This window comes from Cydia pomonella, chromosome 5 (genome assembly GCF_033807575.1).
Source record: "Cydia pomonella isolate Wapato2018A chromosome 5, ilCydPomo1, whole genome shotgun sequence".
NCBI lineage: Eukaryota > Metazoa > Arthropoda > Insecta > Lepidoptera > Tortricidae > Cydia > Cydia pomonella.
Genome location: NC_084707.1, coordinates 26058724 through 26083683, shown reverse-complemented (window position 1 = coordinate 26083683; position 24960 = coordinate 26058724). Strand labels below are relative to the sequence as shown.

The following is a 24960-nucleotide window of genomic DNA, read 5'->3' as shown; positions in this document are numbered from 1 at the left end:
GATTTGTCCCATACATACTAACAGGGCAAGTTAAAAAATAACAAATATTTCAAAATCATACAAATCAGTTGAAAACCGCCTTTTGAATTATTGAAGTCGGTGAAACCGTCTCTCAATAGGCTTGGAAAATATAATTGGAGGGAGTTCTATGTCGAACAGTGGGGTAAACCTGACTATGTTGATGGCGAGAACTGTCTGAACGCATGAGGTGAACTGCAGTATTCTGCCATTAGATCCCAGCATCAACACCTTTAACTGACTATTCCTAAGCCTTATTTCTACGTGATAAAGTCTACCAATTTAGACCCGTTTACGTTTGTATTGTGTATCTTCTTGTCCGCGCATGCGCTCTTGTTTACGTCTCAACTCAATGAACTTGGGTCGACAGAACTATGCGGCCAAGTGCGCGTGAACTATATAGCTTTCCGTTTTTAAAAGTGAACTGTATCAGAAATAACTGTGTAACTACATTTTACAGTACCGTAAATGCCGCATATGGTATATACTGCATATGGTGCGACTTTTCCGAACTAGTGCGTAAATTACCACATTATGTAACTACGAGAATGTCGAAAATTTAAAGGGCTCATTGCTCTCGTCTCTCACAGCACCCATGCACATGTTTTATTGGTATTTGGTTTGTCTGTCCTCTATCTACCTGGTTCCTTAGTTACTCTTTTCAGGGTTCCGTACCAAAAAGGTACAAAAAAACCCTTATGGTGCGACTCTGTCCGTCCGTCCGTCCATCTGTCTGTCTGTCACATCGCTAAATATTTCGAGAACCACTTAAGCTATCAATCTGAAATTTGGGATAGTTATGAACAACGCTAACCCAGACACATTAAAAGTATTATTTTTTTATTTATTAAATATGGAAAATGCCCAATATGAAGAGGGGGCAAAATTTCAAAGTCTAGTGACTAGGTCAAATGGGGTATCATTTGAAAGAGTTCAAATTGACCATTCCAAAACATTTTTATCATTCAGAAAAAAAGATGTAGATATGAAAGAAAATGTGAAAAAAATAGCGTTCCCTCTCTTTATCTCCGAAGCTTACCGACGAAAAATTGTGAATTTTTGCATACTAATTTAATATCATTACTATAAATTTTACATGAAAAATATAGTTAGACCTCTATCTTGGTTTCAGTTTGCAATTTAACCAACTTTACCCTGTATTTATTAGGTACACCTGAAATTTCTATGGGAGAGAGATATGTTGATCAATTTTTGAAATCGGTTCACATGATAGAGAATTATCTTCGAAAAACCACCACCCGTGCATTAAATCGCGCAAATTAGTTAGACAATTTGCAGATAGATGGCGCTGTACACGATTATACTTAGTATAGGTCAGGAGTTCCCAAAGTGTGCGCCGCGGCGCCCTGGTGCCCCGTAGAAAGTAAAGAGGGGCGCCGTGAGTTCTATCATTATCCGAAACCACAAATATTCGCGGGTACCTATTTGAGCGCTCGCATCGGTAAATAATATAGCGTCGTGTCACTCTTTTTCGACCGTGATTTTAAATTTACAAGGGCGCCGTTGCAAAATACTACACTTGTAACTGCGCCGCATGTTGAAAAAGATTGGGAACCCCTGGAAGTACCTATACTTCTGTTCAAGTCTTTCGCCTTTATAAACACGAGATAATTCAAAATTTGTACGGAACCCTCGGTGCGCGAGTAAAACGAACTCGCTCTTGACCGGTTTTTTATTTATTTTGGTTTGGTTGTATAACATCTACAATGTATAATTTGTATACTTCATTGTTATGCGTTTGTGCTCAATAAGTTTGCTCTTTAGTGCCTTAATAGTGCCGTCGTGAAAAGATATTTTAGATTTTACGAAGAAGAATAATTAGGTCATACACAGTAATTATAAGGCTATAAATCCTAATTTTCTGTTAACCATTCTCCATGGGTGTTATAACTTTTATTTTAAAATTAAAATTCAAATAACATTTTTAACTAAGTATACCTCCTAGCCTAGTCTCTAAGGCCAAAAAATCCAAAATTTGCCGCGTCATTAAATGGAATTAAACGTTTTGAGTTAAAGCAAAGAGTGAGACATTGCTTGCTACATTTTTTATATGGAAAATATAAAAGTCGACCATTTTTTTAAAACCTATGAAAGTTGGATGAAGATTTAAGGATACAAAACAAATGCAACTCTATTCCGATGAGACATGATTTATATTTCATCGAACTTAACGGACCGTTGGCCTTACAAGAATATTGAACTAAATAAACCTAACGTCAATTTTAAATGCCGAACTGGTGCATGGCTTGGCTTCTTTAGCAAACAGGTCACAAGTCAGGCTATAATTAATGGAGGCTCTTTTTGCGTCATTCCGGTGACGTCAATTATGCAGTTGCACTCTAGTACTGTCAATAAGGATTGCCATAGTGCGGTTTGGTGACTTTCCAGAAGTAGAATTGTACCGATAACATGGAGTGTGTTTTAAACACTGTTTGCTAACTGTATACCTATGTTTTTTGTTTAAATCTTTGCTTAAATGTTGTAAAATGTTACGAAACATTATACTCATTGATTTTTGAATGTTTTTCCAAATGATTCAGTGCCAGGTTGGGAATACGTGACGCAATATTTAGTAATACTTATGGATTATCTAAGGCAAATAAGAGCATATCAAGATATTTGCGAGAAAATGCGCCATATACCTATATCTGGCATACGCCTACTTGAGTAAAAAAAATACACTATTGTCCAGTAATTACCTAAAATAACTAAAATTCTGACGTTACGAAAATAGACCCAAGAACTGCGTATACATAATCGTTATAAGTATCGATAACGCTACGAATACGAAAGTCATGATTAAAAAAATGTAAGTCTATTTGAAAACCAGAGCTATAGAGCAGGGGCTTCTATTTTGTATGAACAAGGCTTAAAATACGTTTAACGTCACGCATTATAAAATCGAAAGCAAAGCTTTTCCAAACCAACGCGACGCCAAACATCCGCAAAGCGGCAAAAACTTGCATTCACAACAAAATACAACGGAATAGCCGCACGAATGTCACCGAAAAATAGCGCTGGGCCGTTTTTGGGCGTAAAATATTCAGGGGGTGGGGGCGGTGACGTCACACTTCGACCCGCCGGCCCGCCGCGCTGCCGCCGCCGGAGCCGCCAGTCAAACCTGCGAGCTCGGGCCTAAGGCTGCCCGGATATATAGACAAATTAAAAAACTCGTTGATTTGACTAATTCGTCGATGTTCTTTTATTTTGTTTCTTTATTTTATTTTATTTCGTGTTGAGCTGTAGCTGAGGTAAGCGCGGTAGATCGAGTTTAGTTTCATTTGTGTAGTTAAGTAGTTTTTATTTATTTTATATTTCTATTTTACCTAGATACACTGTGATAATTTTTACATTATTAAATTCTATTTTGAAATCATGCCCTCATATATCTTACACTAACTCTTTTAGACATTAACTACTTTTCCTACTTGAATAATTAAAGTTAAGTGCCTATATAAGATTCTGCTAAGATTAAAATTATCTTGTTTACTTTCTAGTCTTCTTTTTTATTTACAACGCTTATTAGACAGTTTCCATGGTGGTCATTTAAATCAGGTTACTGACCATGCATAAGCATGCAACTTATTCAGCTTACTATGACATATTATCTTATACAAAATATACCTTTAACGAAATTCCAAGCAAATTCAAAATATTAAATATCTAGTTCTATTACCTATTACGACGTATGATGACGTATTTTAACCACTTACGTACTTTTGGTAGCTGTAGTTGCCAACTGTCACCCATATTTTATTATAATAATAGAAGTCACTGAAAAATATGAAGCAAGTGAGTGGTTAAGTAAATGCACACATACCATATACATACAAATATATCGAATTGTAAACATCAAAGTATAAATTGGGTGGATTAACTATTTCATGTCGTAATTCTGTTCCGGTAGCCAAGGGACAATAGTGCGTGGGTTTCTCAGTTTTTTTTTATAACACGTTCAACATGCTTGCTTGAAAGGGATATAAATAACTACCACAAAAATGCATGATTAGGACTTTAAAATCAAGCCTATCACAGACGTAGCTATAACATATTAATATACCGTAAGATACATAACTAATTATAGCTAAGCAGCACACGCGACAAAGATATCAAAATATATAGTTTTCCCATCATAAAACTCCATGCTTTCCTAAAGATAGAGATATATAGGATGATTCAGTAGACGTGAGCAGGATCAAGCCTGCATATTCAGTAAATTATCAGCAACTGTTTCGTACCAGTATTTGTGATATTAACGTTAATTTAATTTTTACTGTTCAAAAAAAAAGTTTTATTTTATTTACGATATTTATGGTCACCCTTTTTGTTTTATCCATAATAAAGTGACATATTGAATGTCATCGAAGAGTGTGGTTACTTTTATAAAATCGTATCTCACTTAAGTGTGACATTTTATTTTCTTCATAATCAAAGTGCTGTCATAACGGTTAAAGAAAAGATTATCTTTGTTAATTAAGTGTTGTAGGGTGTCCATGATTGTAGATAATCAAATTGGTCCTTAACAAAAAGTTAAATAACAGATAAAAAGCGTGATTGTTTTACTTAAATATGATGGTGAACGATTCATTAACATTTACTGATTGTGTAGGCTTAGGCCTGCTCACGTCTCATGAATCACCCTGTATATCGGTTACACAGTCACGTGAGAAAAAGAAAGAAATGTTCAAAACAATATCGTAATTAAATTAATTTTTAACAAGCAGAAATGTCTGCGAACGATACTATTAAGCTTAGAATATATTTAAAAGTGGAAAAATTACTGTCTTGGGTGAGACTTGAACTCACTATGACTAGACTCATATGGCGGAAAATTTGCTGCCTATGAATGAGGTCTTGGTGGCTCAGATGGCAGAGCGCTGAAGTATCTATCCAGAGGCCGTGAGTTCAAGTCTCACCCAAGACAGTAATTTTTCCACTTTTAAATTTATATCGTAATATACCAAGCTATAATATAATATATTTATAGCATACCATATACATTATAGCTGCGTGTGTGGACTCTGTCAGCTAGTACGTAAAATATACCGTAAGATGTCTTGCTATAATATATATTTTGGTACATTAATATATGCTACGTCTGTAACGAGCTTAACAGAACGTAAAAATAGCAACTGACCAGAATAAGTTGATGCACCCGTTTACCTGTACTGATCTACTGATGTATGAACCACACAGTTACTTCCCACTGTCCGCTACATAACAAATAACATTTCGGCATGTTCGTCTGACTGTCCGTGAACGTTGCATGCAGCCTGCACCCGCACCCAATGACCAACTACAAAATATTGGTAAGCACCTTTTAACGCTTTTCGCGAATTATTTCTATTGGCCACATACATAAAAAAACACTAATGTACCTATAGCTGGCCAGAGGCCTATAAACACTCATTTACCCATAGACTCTAGCCGGCAGGTCTACCATTCCATTGTATTTTGAATCTTTATTTTGACAAATCAAAACTGGATTTGTCCTGGCAAGTTTTGACGTATGTGTAGCTAGATGATAGACAAGGAATCAGTCAGTAATTCAGCATTTTAAATTTGGAATGCTCATCTTCTTACTATTTTGATCTGCGTGTAATTTATTTATTCATTCATCGTTCATTCATTCTACTCTTTCTAAATTCAAGAATTATACGCGGCGAAATGCAGAAATCGTTACGTTTTTCTTTTACTCGTACTGTGGATGTCAAAGAAAAAAAAATGTAGATATCTCAGCTTAGCTTGTTTTTTTGCATTATTTCCATTTTGACCTCTCAATTTTTTTGCTAGTGTCGCATAGGTTATGAATAAAAACTAACATTAGTTAAATAGCCAAATATGTGGCTAAAAGTACTTTATACGTACTCGTTGTGAATGACATGATGTATATTTTTACCATCGAAATTTTTATTATGTCAGATTTTTTACTATGCTCTTAGTTCTATCTGTATTTACGGCACATAAGCCTCCAAGGTATTTGGTTCTCTAAATAAAGAGATGGCTCTAGAGTTTTTAATAGTAATGGCATAATAACATGTAGGCTTTGCGCTGGTCAACCATATTTCCAGGGATTAGTTAGAAATTTTGTTGGTTATTGCTTTTGAGACTGAAAGTCCCAGTGAACGCGTTGCTCACAGAAACGAGTTTCTTATCTATCTACGAGTACGAGTATAGCTATCCACCATTTGTCACCTCACATTATTGTTTTACTTCTACGAAGCATCTTCCCTACCACATAGCGTTCGACTAAGTATAACTTAGCTTGCGAGACATTTTAACTAAGCATTCCTGGTAATATTTAGAAACTAAAATGTCATATAAAATTTTCTGGATTAGGCCTAGTTTCAGAGATAATTAGATGTTTTTCGAAATCATTCTTTCGCCATAAGTCGGTACAAAACACATTTTTGACTGCGGTATTGCCACTTTGAGGTCTAGTCTGGACATAAGTACCTATTTATTGACATCGAAAAATTAAAAAAATGTATTCGAGAGGCTACCCCTAAATAAAAGAATACTTTTTAGTTAATTTTAGGTAATGTGTTTATCAATAAAAAATACGTTTTATGTACAGGAGTGTTCAAAAAAAGGGGAAAAAAAATTGTCGAATTTCTCAAAAAGTCATATAACATTTTTTGCTTCTGTTGCCATCAGGAATGTACCATTAAAATCTCTCGCAATGCTCACGGGCACCTTGTAGATGAGACTAGATAGAGTCATATAAGATTGTCTTGCAATATGTATTTATATGTTATGTAAATAAATACATATTGTAAATTATTATGTAAGTTTTCATTATTCACTTCGCACTTCACTCCTTTATTAGCGCTACGCCATAGCTCGTAGCAGGTCTGAATGCGTAGTCAACCTGCCAATATCGTTTGTTACGCTCTGTAGCGAACGAAGCGCAACTGTCACTGTCACACTAATAGGGAAGAGCGATAGAGAGATGACTACGCTACGCTGAGCTAAGCTCCTATCGTCATGACATATGCTACTTATTTCACGCAGGCATGCAGGGTTTATTAATAATAATAACATAAATATGCTTGATTACATATACTTTCATTAAATGTATAAGCAATGTTAACTTAATGTTTTTAATAACGTGAGTAAAAATGCGGATGTATATAAAATAATCAGTGTAATTTATTAGTCCCCCTCGAAAAACTTTGATGTGATGTTATTTTAAAGTGTTGATTCAAATGGAGAATAAATCAATAATTAAAATGCCTACTAAACCTACTTACTAAAACTGCATTACTCGTAACAAATAAATGCAATTTTAGGTTAGTTTAGGTAAGTGTGGGTGTCGAATGAAGCCTTTAAACTAAATCTAGTGCTCGCCCGTGGGAGTCACAGCGTTACTTTAAGATTAAATTAGTCCCAGACTAAATTAATAAGCGAATCTAGACTTCGATGAAGCATCAACACGTCCGTGTGTAGGCGGTGGGTCTCCGCTTAAGCATTAATTAAATTGAGCTAATATATTCGAGCAATCAAAACGGAACACTTTTGAATACAAAATACAAATTTCTTCCAAAATGATCCTTTCATTACTTTTGAACGTATATTCATTATAAACTGAAGGAGATGTAAAATTAGACTCTAACCCTTAGGGATCATAGTTTTTTATAATTTTTACCCCCCCCCCCCCCTCCTCTCAGTGACTGCCCGTAGTATATGCGAAGACACCACTTCCCCTTTCTCGTTTTTACGTAGTAACTCGCATATGTTTAACTCATACTCGTACCTATGACTTTATAATACTTTTAATATTTTTTGCAAACCGAAAGTTAAAAAAATAATGATTTGCATCAGTGTTGCTACCTGTGACTTCCGCGCTAAACGCTGCCTTGACCAAAGCTCGGAATGCTCGAGACTTCCTTAGAGGATAATTATTAACTACGTGTCGGATGAAAACCTACTAATGTGACCAGACCTATTTTGATGACTAAACTGGTCACGTAGTATGGGTACGTTCCCCTTAACTTTGGTTATATCTATAGGAGAAATATAAACGTTATTACTGTCTATGACCCTGTCACGAATAAAGACTTGAATCTTTCCCCAGGAAATTTTGTTTTTACTATCACCAACTATTAAAACACTTGGTCCTTAATTATTTATCCCGTTGCATTAAGGTTTACGGTTGCAAAGACATATATATAATCAACCTAATTGTCTCTTGTTAGTAAACACGCCTACTGCAACTGCATTACTGCAGCGGGCGGCGCGCGCAGCGCCGAATTATTAAACACGTGTCGACTAGGTTGCCTACTGAGGACCTACCGCGAACACCGAAGTTCGCAAATTGCGGGCAACTATCTCTATTACTCTAGTTACGCCTTCATTAGAGTAAAAGAGACAGATGACTGAAATTTACGAACTTCGGTGCTCGCGACTTTCAAGCGACTCTCGCCTCTATTCGCTATGGAAAGCATTTAATCGGATTAACGTGGGTTTTGCTTTAACTGTGCAGTTTAAACGAATTTAAACTGTATTCATGAGTAAATAAAGTGTAAAATTGATTTAGGTTATGATTCGAATTAGCAGCAAAAGTGATGAATGCTTTTGGGTTTATGTTGGGAGGTTGTGAGTTGAGTTATGATATAAAGTACATAAACGTGCAACATTAGCAAGAAATAATTTGATATCTAAACAAAAGATCGACAATTATTTAACAGACTTCAAATCTATTTTTAAATGTTGCTTCGCGTCATCCTACAGAAGACACTGAATTGAACTGATGTTTGTGAATCAATTTATTCCTATCGCTTTAGGAAGACACCTTCCTTTCTTAACACAAAGTTGTCGATGCTTATTCTGTTACCTGTAGTGATATTATAACCTGTAATTACAGTCGGAATAAGTCTCTGCATGGTATCACATCAAATCACTAATTTTACGTATCACCCCTCACTGTACAAGAGGGTTCGAGACATAGTCACCACGTCAGTCACGTTTGAGCTGGGGACTTACGTACCCCAATGTATCTACTTAATATTACAGTAACCACCCACAGTCCAGACTATGGTCCAAAACTAAGTCGTACATCTTCGTCCAGAGCGATAGTCCGTTTATTTAGCATTAGAAAGAAGGTACGCGATTTTGACGTGCTTTTTTGTTGAAAAACACTTTTGAAAAATAAGTCACGGCAAATTATGTAACCATTCTAAATCATACACGATCATTTAAATTATTTTGTTTTCATAAGTAATAGTTACTGATTTTTATAAAGCGTTTTTCAATAAAAATACATGCCAAGATTGTTTACCTTTTTCCTAATGCTAAAAAAAGTAACTATAAAATTATTTGAATGCCGCAGTTTTACGACAAAACATTTTCATTAAAGAAAAATCCCAGCCAACACTAAAAAGAAGAGTGGAATTGATACTTAATTTAATTTTGTGTTGAACTTGTGGACCATAGAAGTACTTCTGTACTATAGTTGGGTGGTTTTTCGGTATCTTACTTGTTATAGTAATATCTATATATATATCTCAATGTCAACTTTCTCAATTCCAGGGCTCAGCGGATTCAAACTATTCGCAACCTTCGTCGGAGCTGTCGCTGGACGAAGACAAGGAGGCTCTGCGCCGAGAGAAGGAAGCGCAGGCTCTCTCCCAGCTCGACAAGGCTCGGGTATGTGCCTCTCCTTCTTTCACCACGGGATGATACCCTCCACTTTGGAGAATATGAGCTGCTTTATCCGCCTTTCGGCTTTGATAGCTGTCACGGTTCGACCGCCACCACTGTGGGGGGGACGTTTCTCTCGTCAGTTTGGGGACAATTGGGCGTCTGTTGTTTGCCAGCTTTCCACTACTGGCCGTTATCCAACCCTGATGCGACCCCTATCCCGGTGATACCGTTTGAGCGAGCCGGATTTCGGGGTCTTAGTGAAGAAGAGCGGTAGCTAAGCTGGCGTGTGCGGCATGCCTGGACTTTGTCCTGTTAGTTGCTGTTGGGGCAGTTCTCGAGCCCACCTGTCCGGTAGTCTGACATAGTGAGACGCAATGCTCCGGAGGTGCTCGTGGGTGAAGTTGTCATTGTCTTTATTTTACTGCGTAGGTCTAAATCCCCTTGTCTCATAAAACACAATCCAGTGATAAGTGGCGAAGTGGTAGTGGAGTGGTGTCGGCACTGGCAGCCATAAATAGATGAGTTCATTATTCCTCTTGGTGCATAATTCTGCTTGGACTAATGGTTTGATGTTGCAATTGGTAACTTAGCACTTTCGAAAATTAGGAAGAAACATTGCATAACAGGCCCTATTAGAAAAGGATCAGTATGTTTATTGTCAACTTACTATCTATATTACGAGTAAGATCGCAAAATACCTTATCTGTGTACGATATAATGAGATTGATCTTGACAGAATTTTTAATCATCTACGTTTTGCATTTTATTCGAAAACAATTTTTTTCAGCTCTATACAACACATTCGATGTTGGAACCTAAAATTTTTGACCACCAATCACATAACTATGAAATGTAATCTGTTGAGATTATAGAACCATTTGCTCGCGATCTAGACTGACTGTCTGTGTGATTCTCAACTAAAACGAGGAGTAAACCAGCAGATCACAGCCCATTAAGGTCAAATTGGCCGTTCCACAAACACGCCGCTGGACCGGTATTGATTCAAGTAATTGGCTCCAAGCCAACACCATTCTCTGGCCATTCTGATACAGCCTATAACAATACCATCGTCAAAATATATAGTTGAATTACCTTTCGTAAATTTTATAGTAAGGAGATAAGGCTTATCTATATTTTCGTTGAATCGTTGTGCTTTAAAAACATTGGTGGACAAAGTGATAAAAAAATTAAAAGTGTTGCCAACGTTTGTTGACATAAACTATAAAGATGAAATTTGCTGTTTCTGGGTGATAAATCTACTAACTTGGCTAGATTTATTCTGTCTAGACAGACATCTTTCGATACGCCTTAATAAATCGCTTTAGTTCACCTTCTAACATACCTACATAATATCTAATAGCAAAGATTCCTTGATTGTACCAGATTTGTAAAGGCTAAGACAAAATATGGATTGATTGAGTCAATTCAGTTGAACCACTTGTGACCCAGCAGAACTTTTAAAGACTTTACTTATTGTATTCATCCAGTGAGTTTCCCAAATAGTTAATCAGCGTACTCGCGTCAGTGTTGAGTGTAAGGTACATGTGTATTTCCTTGGCAATTTTTTACCGTTACGGTTAGCCATAACTTCACTGAAGTTACATTAATGAATCTAATGCAAGGCTAGGCAACCGATATTGTTTGCATGCAGAGACCGGCCTATTGTCTAACGGCTTCCTGGCCTAGTCGGTAGTAGACAGTGACCCTCCCAACGAAACTGGAGTATATTTATACACAGATTTAATGTTTAAAGTTAAATTAAGTTTACTGATCCCCTGTAAGAGCTGTCGTTGTAAATTGATTCTACTGTCTCATATAGAAGGTCGATATTTAAACGATGGATATTCAACAGCTTCGACAGGAAAATATAACTAAGTATGTAATAAATAATAGTATTAAGCAAACGCAGATCGGTCCTCGCGATCTCGTCAACTATTACATAGACCCTAGAGGTTTTCAATAGTGGTTTATTGTGTTAAACCTTGTTTCAAAAATTAATAGTGAATAAATAAATAAATGTTCATCTAGCTTCGATAGCCAATTAGTATTATATGCACAGAATTAACTGGTTCTGTGGCTGTACGAGTATGCAAAGAAAATTGTTTAAAATTTAAACAATAAATGTTCGCACTAAAAAGGCAGCCGCCATTGTCGTGACGTCATAATAGCAGTGCAGTAACAAAGAAATGTCCAATGTGCAGTGCAAACTTTTCGCCGTTGTTACAAATTTAACACTTGTTTCTGCTCTATAGCGTCACTATTGACGTCACGAGAAAGAAATGGTGTTGCGCGTTTTCGGTCACGTGACATACAGATAATAAAAGTACAATTTCAATTTAGAAATAAAACAGTATTGAAATCGTATTTCTTATGGTAAAAACTACATAAATAATATACTTTTATTTAATTTTGATAGATGAAACGCCCCTATTGATTATCATATAAGTTGATTGTAGTAGAAGCCGTAATCTTATGATAACTTGTCTAATTCCAGTCGAAGCCGGTCGCGTTCGCCGTGCGTACCAACGTGTCTTACGATGCCGCGGTGGACGACGACTCCCCCGTCCACGGCAGCGCCATCTCCTTTGAGGTGCGGGATTTCTTGCACATCAAGGTATGTTTATTTATATACTTATTGAATACCTACGTACTATTTATTTATTCTGTACTATACTAGTGAGTGTATAAGACTGTTAGCTTAACAGTCCTGACGCAGAACTCTTATTTAATATTAATATAATTTCATTATTGATGCTTGGAGAGCCTTTAAATCTTATTATTAGTTCTTTTTCTGGCATTGGGAACTTTTACATCTCCAAATGTATATTTTAGCTTTAGAGACTACATCATACATCTGTTATAGTGTAGGTACTGTTACCCAGGTGTTTTTCTGTTGTATTTAAATGTTATGTATTTTTCATGTCACTATATGATGTCACCATAAATGTTGTATTGACTTGTGAAAAAACCCTTGAGGCCTACTTACAAAATATTTATTTTAATACATTTCACATAAGGGTTCGGCCATATAAAGATCACCGAATGGTCACCGCTCGGTAGATTGTGGGGAGATACTTCTTTCTAATTAGCCGTGTATGGTATACCTGTGCATATTCTGATCTCCCCGTAGACTTAGATTTATGGAAAATAATAAAGGATGTACCTTTCCTAAAAACCGCACTGAGCTGAGCAAGTCTACTGTGCATTAATATTAAGTTCAGATTTTATTAATTTGGACATGTTTTTGCGTGAAATTTTAATAGGGACGTAGCTCTGAATCAGGATCAGGAAGAAACTTGAAGTAGCGTTTAGTTTAGTTATTTATTCATTTGAGAAAAAACAATGAAATTCTGATTAAAAACAAAGAAATAGGAAAAGAATCTATCTATCTATGTTGTACAAGTAAACAGTAGTATACGTAAAACACTTTATTGCATAAAACAAGTACATGACACGGAGAAATTACAATAAATATGTACAAAAGCGAACTTATCCCCTTAAGGGATCTCTTCCAGATATCCTTTAAGCAACTGAAACAGATAAATATGAAATGGTAGTCAAACGAAGACTTGTACATAACGGCACCAGCAAGACTTTGAAACATAACGAAATACGATGCATTCATTATTCTATTATTTGAAAATTATTCTATTGCACGTATATATTGAGTATGCCTTTGTCTATCGGACCTGAAAGCTTGTTATTGGATCGATTGACCCGCGACCATTGTTATGGCATTTAAGTGTGCCGGCCGATGATAATAGCTGACCACAAAACGCCGGCCAATTAGGGGGTGCCGTTTTTACTTCACTTATTTCCTTTAGTTCATGTTGTGCATGTTACATCTTCATATAAAATATTTCAGAGGACACACAATGACGATCGTTTTGTCTTTTTGAATTAATACAAATAAAATACCTTTCAGAAATCCTATATAACTTATGCTTAGCAGTGGGCGATAAAAGGCTGATATAATGATAATCTTTGTCAAATCCCTGTACATACAAATACAAATAGCGGCGGTGGTAAATTGGCTCACTAAGTATTCAGATTTAAGAAAAACATTGTGGCTGGGTTTTGTAGGGAGCGCCATAGAGGTGGATCATGCATCTTAGTAAAAAAAGACCAAACGTGCAAGGAACTTTCATTCATTAAAGACTTGGCCACAGAACAGATATTTGAAGTCTGTGGCATAGAATTACCTATACATAAGCTTGTGGTTATTTGTATTTATCGAACTCCTTCGTCAAACCCTAGAACTTTTTTAAATAAATTAGATGTGCTGCTCTACGAGTTAGAGCAAAGATATAACTCAAAAATGCGGATAGTAATAGCTGGTGACTTTAATATTAACACTTTAAAAAAAAGCTCTATAGTAACTGAATTAGAAGATCTCTCCAAAAATTATAATTTAACATTACATATTAATGTACCAACTCGAAAGTCCTCTTGCATAGACCACCTACTTAGTAACATACCGAACGCCAAAGCAACCGTGCTGCCACTTCATCTCTCTGATCATGACACGGCACAATTACTAAGTTTCCCGATCAGTATGGCAGCCTCAAAGCCTACTAACTATTTTACCTATAAGAGAGATTACAGCACTGACAATTTAAATAAATTTAAAAATTGTTTGCAAGGTCTTACTTGGTCGGATATCTACGAGGAGGCGGATCTTAACATAGCATTCAATAATTTTCACGAATTATATTGCCTCTTTTATAATCTTTGTTTTCCTTATATACGTGTGAAGGTAAATAATATTAACAAAAACAAACAAAAATGGATAACTAAAGGGTTAAAAGTTAGCTGTAAAACTAAGCGCCAGATAAGATTTAAGTATTATAAAGACAAAAATGAAAGGGACAGGATTTCGTATACTATATACTCTAAGTTATTAAAACGCTGCATTAACAAGTCTAAAAAAAATGCTAATATTAATTTTATAAATAAGAGTTCCAATAAATGTAGAGCGTCGTGGTTGGTAATAAGAAATCAAATGTCTAGCGCGAAACCACCAGAAACATTAGAATCTGTAATACAAAATAACATGGTGATAACAGATCCAGTTGATATCGCCACTGCCTTTAACGATCACTATGTAGACTCTATACACAAATTACCAAATTGTCAAATTAAAATGAAAACGTATAATAATAATATTAACTCTAGATCCAACTCTATTTTCTTGATGCCAATGTCGGAAAATGAAGTTAAAAATGAAATATTGTCACTGAATAACACGAAATCGGAAGGTTATGATGGAATCAATACAAATGTAATAAAAACTTGCGTAAATGAAACCGTCTCCATCATAACACACCTAATAAATCTTTCATTTTCGTGTGGAACTTTCCCAGAAGCTCTTAAGATTTCTGTGGTCAGGCCTCTATTTAAAAAAGGGGGAAAAGATGACGTGAATAATTATCGCCCCATAACGCTAATACCCATCATATCAAAGATCTTCGAAAAATGCATGTATAAAAGACTTCTCGATTTCTGTGAAAAATACAGCATCATCAAAAAAGAGCAATTTGGCTTCCAAAAAAAAAAGTCAACTACTCTAGCCGTGTTTTCATTGCTGAAAGCTATATTGCCGAGTCTTAGCAGTAATTATTTGACGACAGGGCTATTTTTTGATATGTCTAAAGCCTTTGATTTTGTTTCTCACGACCTGTTACTATCAAAACTAGAGACACTTGGAATCCGAGGGCCTGCTCTACAGTGGATCTCATCATACTTAGAAAACAGGCAACAATGCGTAAAAATTAGTAAAATCAATGACAGTAACGAAATGGCTAGTTTTTCATCGGCATTTAGACACAATAAATTCGGAGTCCCACAGGGAAGCGTTTTGGGTCCCATCCTGTTCCTACTCTACATCAATGACATCACTGATATAACTAAACACAGATGTATATTGTTCGCTGACGACATTTCAATCATTGTAACATCCGATAGAAACATTTATACAATTGCAGATCATGAACGAGTTATAAATAATACGATTAATAAAGTAAAAAATTGGCTCTACTCTAACAATTTAATAATCAACTTGGACAAATCCAAATATATTCAATTTAATACATCAATAAATCCTAACTTAATTATTAACCTGAATATCTCAAGTATAAAACAAGTTAATCAAACCAAATTCCTGGGTATATTAATAGATGAGAATCTTGACTGGAAGCCACAATTAGATAATATTGCAAAGCGGATTAATAAATATGTGTATGCTCTGAAAGAACTCCGTAAAGTCACTAATATAAAAACTGCAATTTCCTGCTATCATGCTTATGTAGAATCAGTACTACGCTACGGTTTAATTATATGGGGTAATAGTACTGACCGAGAAAGAGCATTCATTGCACAAAAAAAGTGCATTCGGGCTATGCACGGAATGCGGTCAGACGAAACTTGCAAACCTCTATTTAAAAAACTAGGTTTACTACCACTTCCTTCTTTATACATTTACGAAGTGTGTATGTTTGTTCAAAAAAATAAACATATATTTAAGAAAGCCTGTGACAGTCATCCACGCGCCTGCCGAAACCCGGATAGGTTGATCCCCGATACACATCCAAGATTGGCAAAGCATAAAAAAAGCTGCTTGATTATGACTATAGAAATTTACAATAAATTGCCTGCTGACATGAAGGACATGAATATTGAAATGTTTAAAGTAAAATTATATCAATGGCTCAATAATAATAATTTCTATAGCATAAACGAATACCTTGATTTGAAATAATATATTATTCGTATGATAATTTATGTGAATAATTGTGTAAGACATTAACTTTAATTGTAAATAATAATGGGCAAACACTTGCAATTTATTAACATTGTACATATTTTATTTTTAATTATTATAGCTTTAAGTTTTTGTGTATATTTGCATACCAGCTATGGTTAAACATAGAAACCTACCGCCTTTTGTAACACCTATGTAATGATGCATGCATGTTATGTATGGTAATGTTTAAAGCAAATAAAATATTCTTATTCTTATTCTTATTCTTATTCATAAAGACTTTTGCGATTTTCTAATATTGGGTCAAAAATTCTGTCGGTTTAAAAAAAATCTCAGCAATCCACTTTATAATTCCAGGAGAAGTACGACAACAACTGGTGGATCGGGCGTCTCGTGAAAGAGGGCTGCGACATCGGCTTCATCCCGTCGCCGGTGAAGCTGGAGACGGTGCGCGCCGGCCTGCACCGCGGGCGGTATCCGCGCCCCGCCTCCGCCGCCAACCTCGCGCCTGACGCCAGCAGAGGTAGCACCCCTCCCACGCCCGGTACGTTCACTGGTGCTGGATGGTCTGGGGCTGCCGGTTTCCCTGGAAATTTGCTCAAGTTTCGAGTCTGTAAAGCCCCATTAAGACGGTTCAAGAATTGCATACGAATTTCGTTACATTGCGGTGTTTATTCGATCGACTGAATTCATTGTACTCTGTAGTTAGAAATTCTAGTATCGAATATTGCATGCAAATTCTAAACCGTTTAAATGAGGCTTAAGAATTTTTCAAATTCGGGTTGTATGTTTCTCCCGAAGATCTTTAAAACGAGGTTACTCACTTACTCACGGACTGTATAGGGTTTTACATGGCCGGTAAAAGTATAACAACAACATAACTAAATAATCTTTAAATCACGTATTATTGCACGAAACAGTTTAAAAATATGATTACTACACAATACTCGTTTTCTGATATTATGTCTAAAACAATTGAGTAAATTGGGTATGAAATTGAAGAAAAATAAATGGAATGAATGATATTGTAGAAACTTGAGCAAATTACTGATAGTTCTGTTACTATCGACGGGGTTCCGGCAGGAGGTTCGACCGTCCACGGACCGTTTTTATCATGCACCAGACAATATGAGACTAAGGCAAACTCCCTATACTATTGTAGTATTACTACCTTGCAAGCAAGCATGCACTAACTAAAATTGAATATGGTGAATTTGCTTCCAGACTCCAGTCAATATTTAACACCACACTTTGTTACGTAAAAATCGGTGCGAAGTTAGCTTTGGCGAACTTTGGTGACAGTAATTTACCTAATGAAAATATTCTCACTGCTTACAGTGATTACCTATCCATTTACAAAAATATATTCAAGACACGACTAATCTAGATTTAACTTACTTTTTGAAAATGAATTCAGAAGCAAATTTACTGTATGCTCTGAATATTCTTGAAATTGTCACAGCTCAGTTTTGTCTGGTGCGTTACGTACAACGCAGTTGTTTGTATCTTCTTAACTGATCGTCTGGCTTTTTCTAATATCTATGTCTATGATGATTATTAATACACTTCCTTTAACAAAACTAGCAAGTAACAATACCTTACTAATAGAAAAGCTAGGCGATCGTGTATGTGTAGTCGTGATTCGATGTAATTGGCTGTTCTGTGAATATTGACTAAAGACAATTCTTTAATCTAAATTGCAAGTGGCATTTCTTCTTCTGTAATTTTAGATGTATCAAAATCATATGTTCTTTAGTATTCTTTAGATTTATATTAATATTGTATTAATTCACTTTTCCGATATAGATTACCCCTGTACCTATTACTGTCTAAGTAGACATATCCAATGTCACTTGTGGTTCAGTAGCGAATCAAAATTTCCTATATATATAGACCTGTAATTATATAAATATTAATACTTATGTATGGAATGTATAACTGCTTTGTACTACCATTTCATCTCACAACCCATAACGACTCGGGTGGAAATTGAGGGGATTTCCTGAGTGTGCCACTTTACACGACACCCGTAGTGACCCGGCTGAAGACAATGAACAACTTGTTAATAAAATCTGTTTATTATACCCTGATTGTGGATAATGTGGCAATTAAACAACGTAAAATGCATCCTCTTGTGAAAACGAATGTAACCCATGGTACATAATAATTATTTAGTTATTGTTTTACCATTGAAGTGGAAAAGAGAGAAGTTGATAAGGATTATTCTCTAGGTAATCATAATTCTACGGTTTGCATATTTTGCTAATATGCAAACAATCCTATTTACTTAGGTACTTAATTATTACTCAGTATATTGTAAAAACGGGTAATACATCTTAGTTAAACATTTATTTTATTTTGCTTTCTTTATAAAATCAATACCGAACCTCTACTACTACTAGTCTACTGAGTAATGTTGGCTTTGTCTTCACGCTCGGGTCCTGGGTGTCTTGTGACGCGGCGAGCGTAGCACTCACTCTTGCCATGTTTTCAGATGCCACTTCCTTCGACCGAGGTAAGCTCACTTCACCCATTACCTGAACACCAGGAAATGTTGCCAATTCTCCACCAGCCCCCTTGATTTCGCCTTGTTATTTATTATCCTTATTTTTATTTATGTTTTCTTTAATAATAATGTTTATAGTATTATTTTTTTATTTTTTTGCGTGCTATCCTCATTCTATTTACCTGTGTGATATCGATTGATATAATTATTTACCGTTTATTTTCTTACAGTATTTTGAACGTCGTCGAATAATTATGTGTTGGTGGTCTTTTTTCAGTATCTTAATTTTAACCATTACCATTGTCTTAGTAAATGTTAGTTTTTAAAAGTAGGTAGGTGATATGTTTATGTATGTATCTTGTACTTAAATTATGTTTTTTGTAACATAATTATATAAACCTTTAATTGTATTTAAAATATAATATTCTTACTATATGTGTGTGACTATCATAATTAACTCTTATATGAAAGGGGATAAAAAGCCACTTACTGAAATGCTTTCTTACATTCAGGAATATAAAATATCTTAAAGAACTTGAAACCAATTTTCGTGACAAGTGAGAGTGAAAAATAAGACAAATTTTACATCATTCAACCGCAACAGAATTAACAGTATTTCATAGAAGCTTTTTATACGATTTGTTTAAGAAATTATATGTCCATATTGTTTAAAAAAGTTCTTTAGTCTCCACGCTTAAATAAAAAAATATAAATAAATAGTGTTATCGTTTTATAGTATTTATAGACTGCGGCTCTACAAATAGGAAATTATGTCTTAAATCGTTCCTCGGTCAGTTTTTCATTCTTGCCAAATCTAAGACAAACTATCAAACGACCGATCTATATATACTCTGGTATTTCCAATATAGAAAAACCATCGTCAAACACACACACGTTAACAAACACAAATCCACAGGCGAAGACTCGGACTCGGCCGGGCGCGGGCGCGGCGCCGGCGCGCTGCCCGCCAACAAGGAGAAGAGGAAACCCTTCTTCAAGAAGCAGGAGGCGTGCACGCCCTACGACGTAGTGCCTTCCATGCGCCCCGTCGTCCTCGTCGGGCCCTCGCTCAAGGGGTACGAGGTCACGGACATGATGCAGAAAGCGCTCTTTGACTTCTTGAAGAGGAGGTTCGAGGGCAGGTGAGGTCGATGATGTATGCTAAGGATGTGGTGACTTTTCACCGACTTGACATTGGCACCTTCTTTGTATATTCACCAAGATAAATTGAGTGAAATTACCACAATCATCTAAGACAACTGATGAAACCTACCTCAAAATTTACAATGTTTTAATAAGATATTTTAGTTTTAAGGATTTCTATAATATATGTATGATTTTGATTTAGACATGAAATGATTAGACCGTTTCAATAGATCTATAGGTATTAGCCATAGATAGTTTTAGTAGGTTGTACATTTTAGAGTCTTGAAAACCAGCTTTTAGATTTAAACATAGTATTTCGCTAGCTCCTTCCGTAGTGGAAACTAGCTGATTGGTAAAGTAGACAGAACTAGACGAATCGGTCAAAACGTAAGCGAAATTAACGTTGCAGGATAATAATAACTCGAGTGATGGCCGACATATCCCTAGCGAAGCGGTCGCTCCTCAACAACCCGTCGAAACGAGCTATCATGGAACGCTCCAACTCGCGTTCCTCATGCCTTGCTGAAGTCCAGGTAATCATTGTCTTGATGTTCCAGGATCATCATCACACGGGTGTCAGCGGACATTTCGCTGGCAAAACGGTCCTTATTGAATAACCCGCCAAAGAAACCGATCATGGACAGGTCAAATTCGAGATCGAATTGTTTAGCCGAGGTTCAGGTGCGCCTGATTGTGCTATATACTCATCGTAGATCGCTAGTACTGCTGCGAGCGGGCTGTACTCCGCGGTGGATGCCTTCTTGCCCGCGCTTTCACACTTATATACTCCCGCGAAATACATTCATAATCTTTTCTCAGAATTACTGCCACAAATCTGCACTATTGGTGAAGTTGATCTTATACCTTATACATCAAAGCACCAGGAAAAAGTTAATCATGGGCAATCAGGTAAAGAGGAATATAACTTAGTTCTTGCCCAAAACAAAATGTTACGGCATTAAAATCAAAACAATTATCACGAAAACATTTAACACCTGATTTAAACTTGAAATGCGCGAGTAAAGAGGCCACCTAAGAGTACAGACGCGATAATGCTTGGGTTGAAAATGCATTGACTCACAACACTTCCATTCCTAATAATACTGCCTGATTGTTTACCTTACGCATGTCACTCGTTTATCGCGGTTGGCACACTGATGTTGATTCGCACGTCGATCCGATGTGTGGGCGGGACAGCGCTATGCACGTATATAGCGATGTCCCGCTCGCATTCCGGAGCGGCATGCGGATCTGCATCCAATGTGAAGATCGGTTATGTCGTAGATGGGGTTCATGGTCCATATGATCATTTTGCCAACAAGTTGAAAGAGTGCTTTTACGATTAAAACAATAACTACTAAACACTGCATCATTATAAAATTGATAACATTTTACGTAAATTAAATTTATTTAAATATCTCGCACTCGTCATTAAGCTTGCAGTTGCCGAGATAATTTGTTTTGCAGCAGTCGAAAATTTCTTTCACATTTGCTACCTTGATCACTAACATTTATAACCACTTGTTTACCAAACATCTATTTTTGCAGCCCTAAGTTGATATACATATTTAATACCGAAAGTCCAGAGGGAGTAGGATTGGCGTACCTAGAAATCAGGAGTGCACAAAAATACATTTAGGACATCAATGACCAGATCGATTAAATAATGATTTAAGGCTCCCCCGAGGTAAAGATGAGACAAACCTTTCATCTCCGCTCATGTCCGCCTCCGTAGAAATATAGCCTAACTTTTCATGAGGTTGCATACTTATTAATCTCGGTTTAAATTAACACCGTAATCTCTTTTGTTAAAGTTACAAATCGTCCCTATGTAATTGTAAAATAATTAAATAAAGTAAAAAGAACATTTAAAACCTACCTATAAATCTAACCTGTCATGTATACGTGAAACCACACAAGGCAACCTAATAGTACCGACTTTAACCACCCTGTTCCATTATATACTGTCCCCGTGAAGATGGTGAAATTTAAGTTCCTTGACCATAATTTGTAGCAGCATTGCGTGCACGTCAGTGGACTGATCTATTCCCCACGCACCACGGACCCACGACACGGATGTTCTGTTCACCTCTGGCCTCGTCTTAGCGCATTAGCGGTGACACGCAATCCTTAGAATTGGGAATCTGATTTTATGAAGAATGCCTTACCCTGGCCAATATTAATTTCCAACCTAAGGGAAAATTAAGTCCGCCTTCACCGTGGTCCGTGTAGACCTGCTAACAGCTGGCTTTCCAGGCGGAGATCGAGAGGATATTCGACCTGGCGCGAGGGCTGCAGCTGGTGGTGCTGGACTGTGACACCATCAACCACCCGTCGCAGCTCGCAAAGACCTCCCTCGCGCCCACGATTGTGTACCTGAAGATATCTAGTCCTAAGGTAACAAATTCAATGGTTGGATACTGTAGTGTTATTAATTTGTTTAAAAGATGTGAATGATGAAATTATGGGTCACGCAGAGACATGCAAGAAAAATTCATGAGACCCCAAGTAAATGCGACTTACAGTATACATGTCGGCCGCCGATCGTAAAGTTCCTGAGTAATGATTTGAAGGTAATCACATTAATCCAATTGACAGGTAAGATAGGATCATTAGGTTGTTTCAGATGCCCGAAGAGCAAACTGTCCATAAATAGGAGCCCCGTGTAGCCGTAGCGGGGTTCCGTTGTTTCAGGGAACTGCCTTATTTTACGATCGGCCACCGACATACCTACATTTCGCGGATGACGTTGCTGTTCGGTTGTTGATATAATTAAGTCATAATAAAACCAACTTACATCTCATAAGGATGGATACTTCAAAATTATCGGCCATTTTTATCATTATATTAATAATTGATTAAATAAAAAATATTAGAACCACAGTCATTCACAAAAGCAAAAAATGATGACGACCATGAGGAATACGCTGACAAAACTAAATTAATCTCTTGGCAATAACAATCATAATTTTTCTAGAATATAATTTACTTATTTATTTAACTTTACCTTAGAGCAGCCCATGCTCAGATTAGCCTCCTAATATTTCCAGGTGTTACAACGGCTAATCAAATCTCGAGGGAAAGGCCAAAGCAAGAGTCTCTCCGTGCAAATGGTGGCCGCGGAGAAGCTATCACAGTGTCCTCCGGATATGTTTGACGTCATTCTCGACGAGAACCAGTTGGAGGATGCGTGTGAACACATCGCGGACTATTTGGAGGTAAACTATTACTTTTTTTCGGTGAAGGGGCAAGAGTCTCTCAGAGGAGTTCTCGCAGTGGACATGTTAAACGTACGTTTACGAGTACGAGCTGGTAGACGCGTGAAAACACATCGCGTACTTAACTATTTGGAGGTAAATCTCACCATTCATCCTTCTTCTTCTGTGATGCAAGTCTCGTATGGTTAAAGCAAGTGGAGAAGCTCTCACAGTGTCCTCCTGCCAGCTTAGCCAAGGTGACAATCGCTATCGCTACGAAATCGAAATGCTTTGTTATTTCGTTATTTAAGTATTTATTAATATTTATATATTATATATATCGTTGTCTAAGTAGTGAAAGTACCCTCAACACAAGCATTATTGAGCTTACTGTGGGACTCAGTCAATTTGTGTAATAATGTCCTGTCCTATTATATTTATTTGTCACTCTTCCATATTAGTGCGACAGCGACAGTTACGTGTCTATCGCTAAGGAGCGTAAGCGATTTGTACGTTGGCTACGCGGCCAGATATGTTCGGCGCTATATATACTAGACGAGAATATATTACGAGTACTAAATACTCCTTTCTGAAACTACGTGGAAAAAGATAAATGTATTCGCTAATCGAGAAAGTGACGGGAGTAAGAAACATCTAACAATATTCTTTCTGATCGTTTCATTATGACATTTATGACCTGACTTTGTATACCATGCGGTTTTTTGACAAATGAACCGCCGGATGAAAACTTAATTTAACGGTCCATTGATTGTAGGTACTAGGTACCCTATTACTCCATATTTAACGATTGATTCCATCCATGTTTTGAGTTACTTAATGGTCTTTTAATGTTCTATAATGTATATGGTCTCATTTCCAGGCGTACTGGCGAGCGACGCACCCCACGGAGACGCCGCAGGTCCCGCGGCCGCTGCCGCACGCCATGCCGCACCCGTCGCACACGTCCACACACGCGCAACCTGGTGAGTATACGACATGTCCACACAAGCGCCCGACGGAGACGCTGGTCCAAGAAAATTTCATGCCTACAGGGAAAAAACAAGGTCACTGCTTAAACTCAGCAACAAAATCCAAGGTTAAAATAATATGACGATTGGTTATTTCTTGTAACAGCTTTTCAAATTGATGTCATAAAATTTGACTTGAGTCCTTGTTTAACAAAAAGCTATTAATATGCAATATCTTTCATAATCAATTCATTAATATTCTATGCATATTTTGATTAATACATGCGATTGTTGGGCCTTCGAGCCGGATACGAACCATATACCTGCGTTTGTTTATTTTAATAGGTGTTAACTTAATAATTTACTAATTTCGCAAAGCAGTCGTGATTTAGTCTTGAATTTTGTTGTTTTTTAATATAACCAGGTAATATAACTCCAGATTGAAATTGCCTTTCTGAGAGTCAAGTTGTCTTTCAGACACAGTATTTGTTCTAATGTCGATGTTGTACGTTAAGCTTGAATAATTCTCGTATACTTATATTATAAAGCAGTGAATTTGTTAGAGGATAAAAGTCCCATGTTTCACATGCTAGCGAAGTCTAATAATACCTACTATTATTGGGCAACTTGACGTGTCGCATAATTTTTCAGTCGTCTCTTTATTTTGGTGATATTTTGTCCTCTAGTGTATTCAATGCA

The 24960-nt window shown here is 36.6% G+C and overlaps 1 protein-coding gene across 18 annotated transcripts in view; it reads left to right on the top strand.

The window, feature by feature from the left end:
- LOC133518170 (voltage-dependent L-type calcium channel subunit beta-2) overlaps positions 1–24960 on the top strand; it is a 202063-nt gene that overhangs the window by 172904 nt on the left and 4199 nt on the right. For 12 of the 18 annotated variants that reach the window (XM_061851786.1, XM_061851797.1, XM_061851799.1 and 9 more), the window contains 9 exons: positions 9571–9687; positions 12179–12298; positions 16802–16988; positions 18939–18959; positions 19867–20092; positions 20654–20777; positions 22353–22493; positions 23147–23314; positions 24174–24276. In XM_061851786.1, the coding sequence (XP_061707770.1) occupies positions 9571–9687; positions 12179–12298; positions 16802–16988; positions 18939–18959; positions 19867–20092; positions 20654–20777; positions 22353–22493; positions 23147–23314; positions 24174–24276 (1207 nt within the window). Of the gene's footprint in view, positions 1–9570; positions 9688–12178; positions 12299–16801; positions 16989–18938; positions 18960–19866; positions 20093–20505; positions 20630–20653; positions 20778–22352; positions 22494–23146; positions 23315–24173; positions 24277–24960 lie in introns of all 18 variants that reach the window. The other 6 variants (XM_061851789.1, XM_061851802.1, XM_061851785.1 and 3 more) reach the window with 5 other exon arrangements.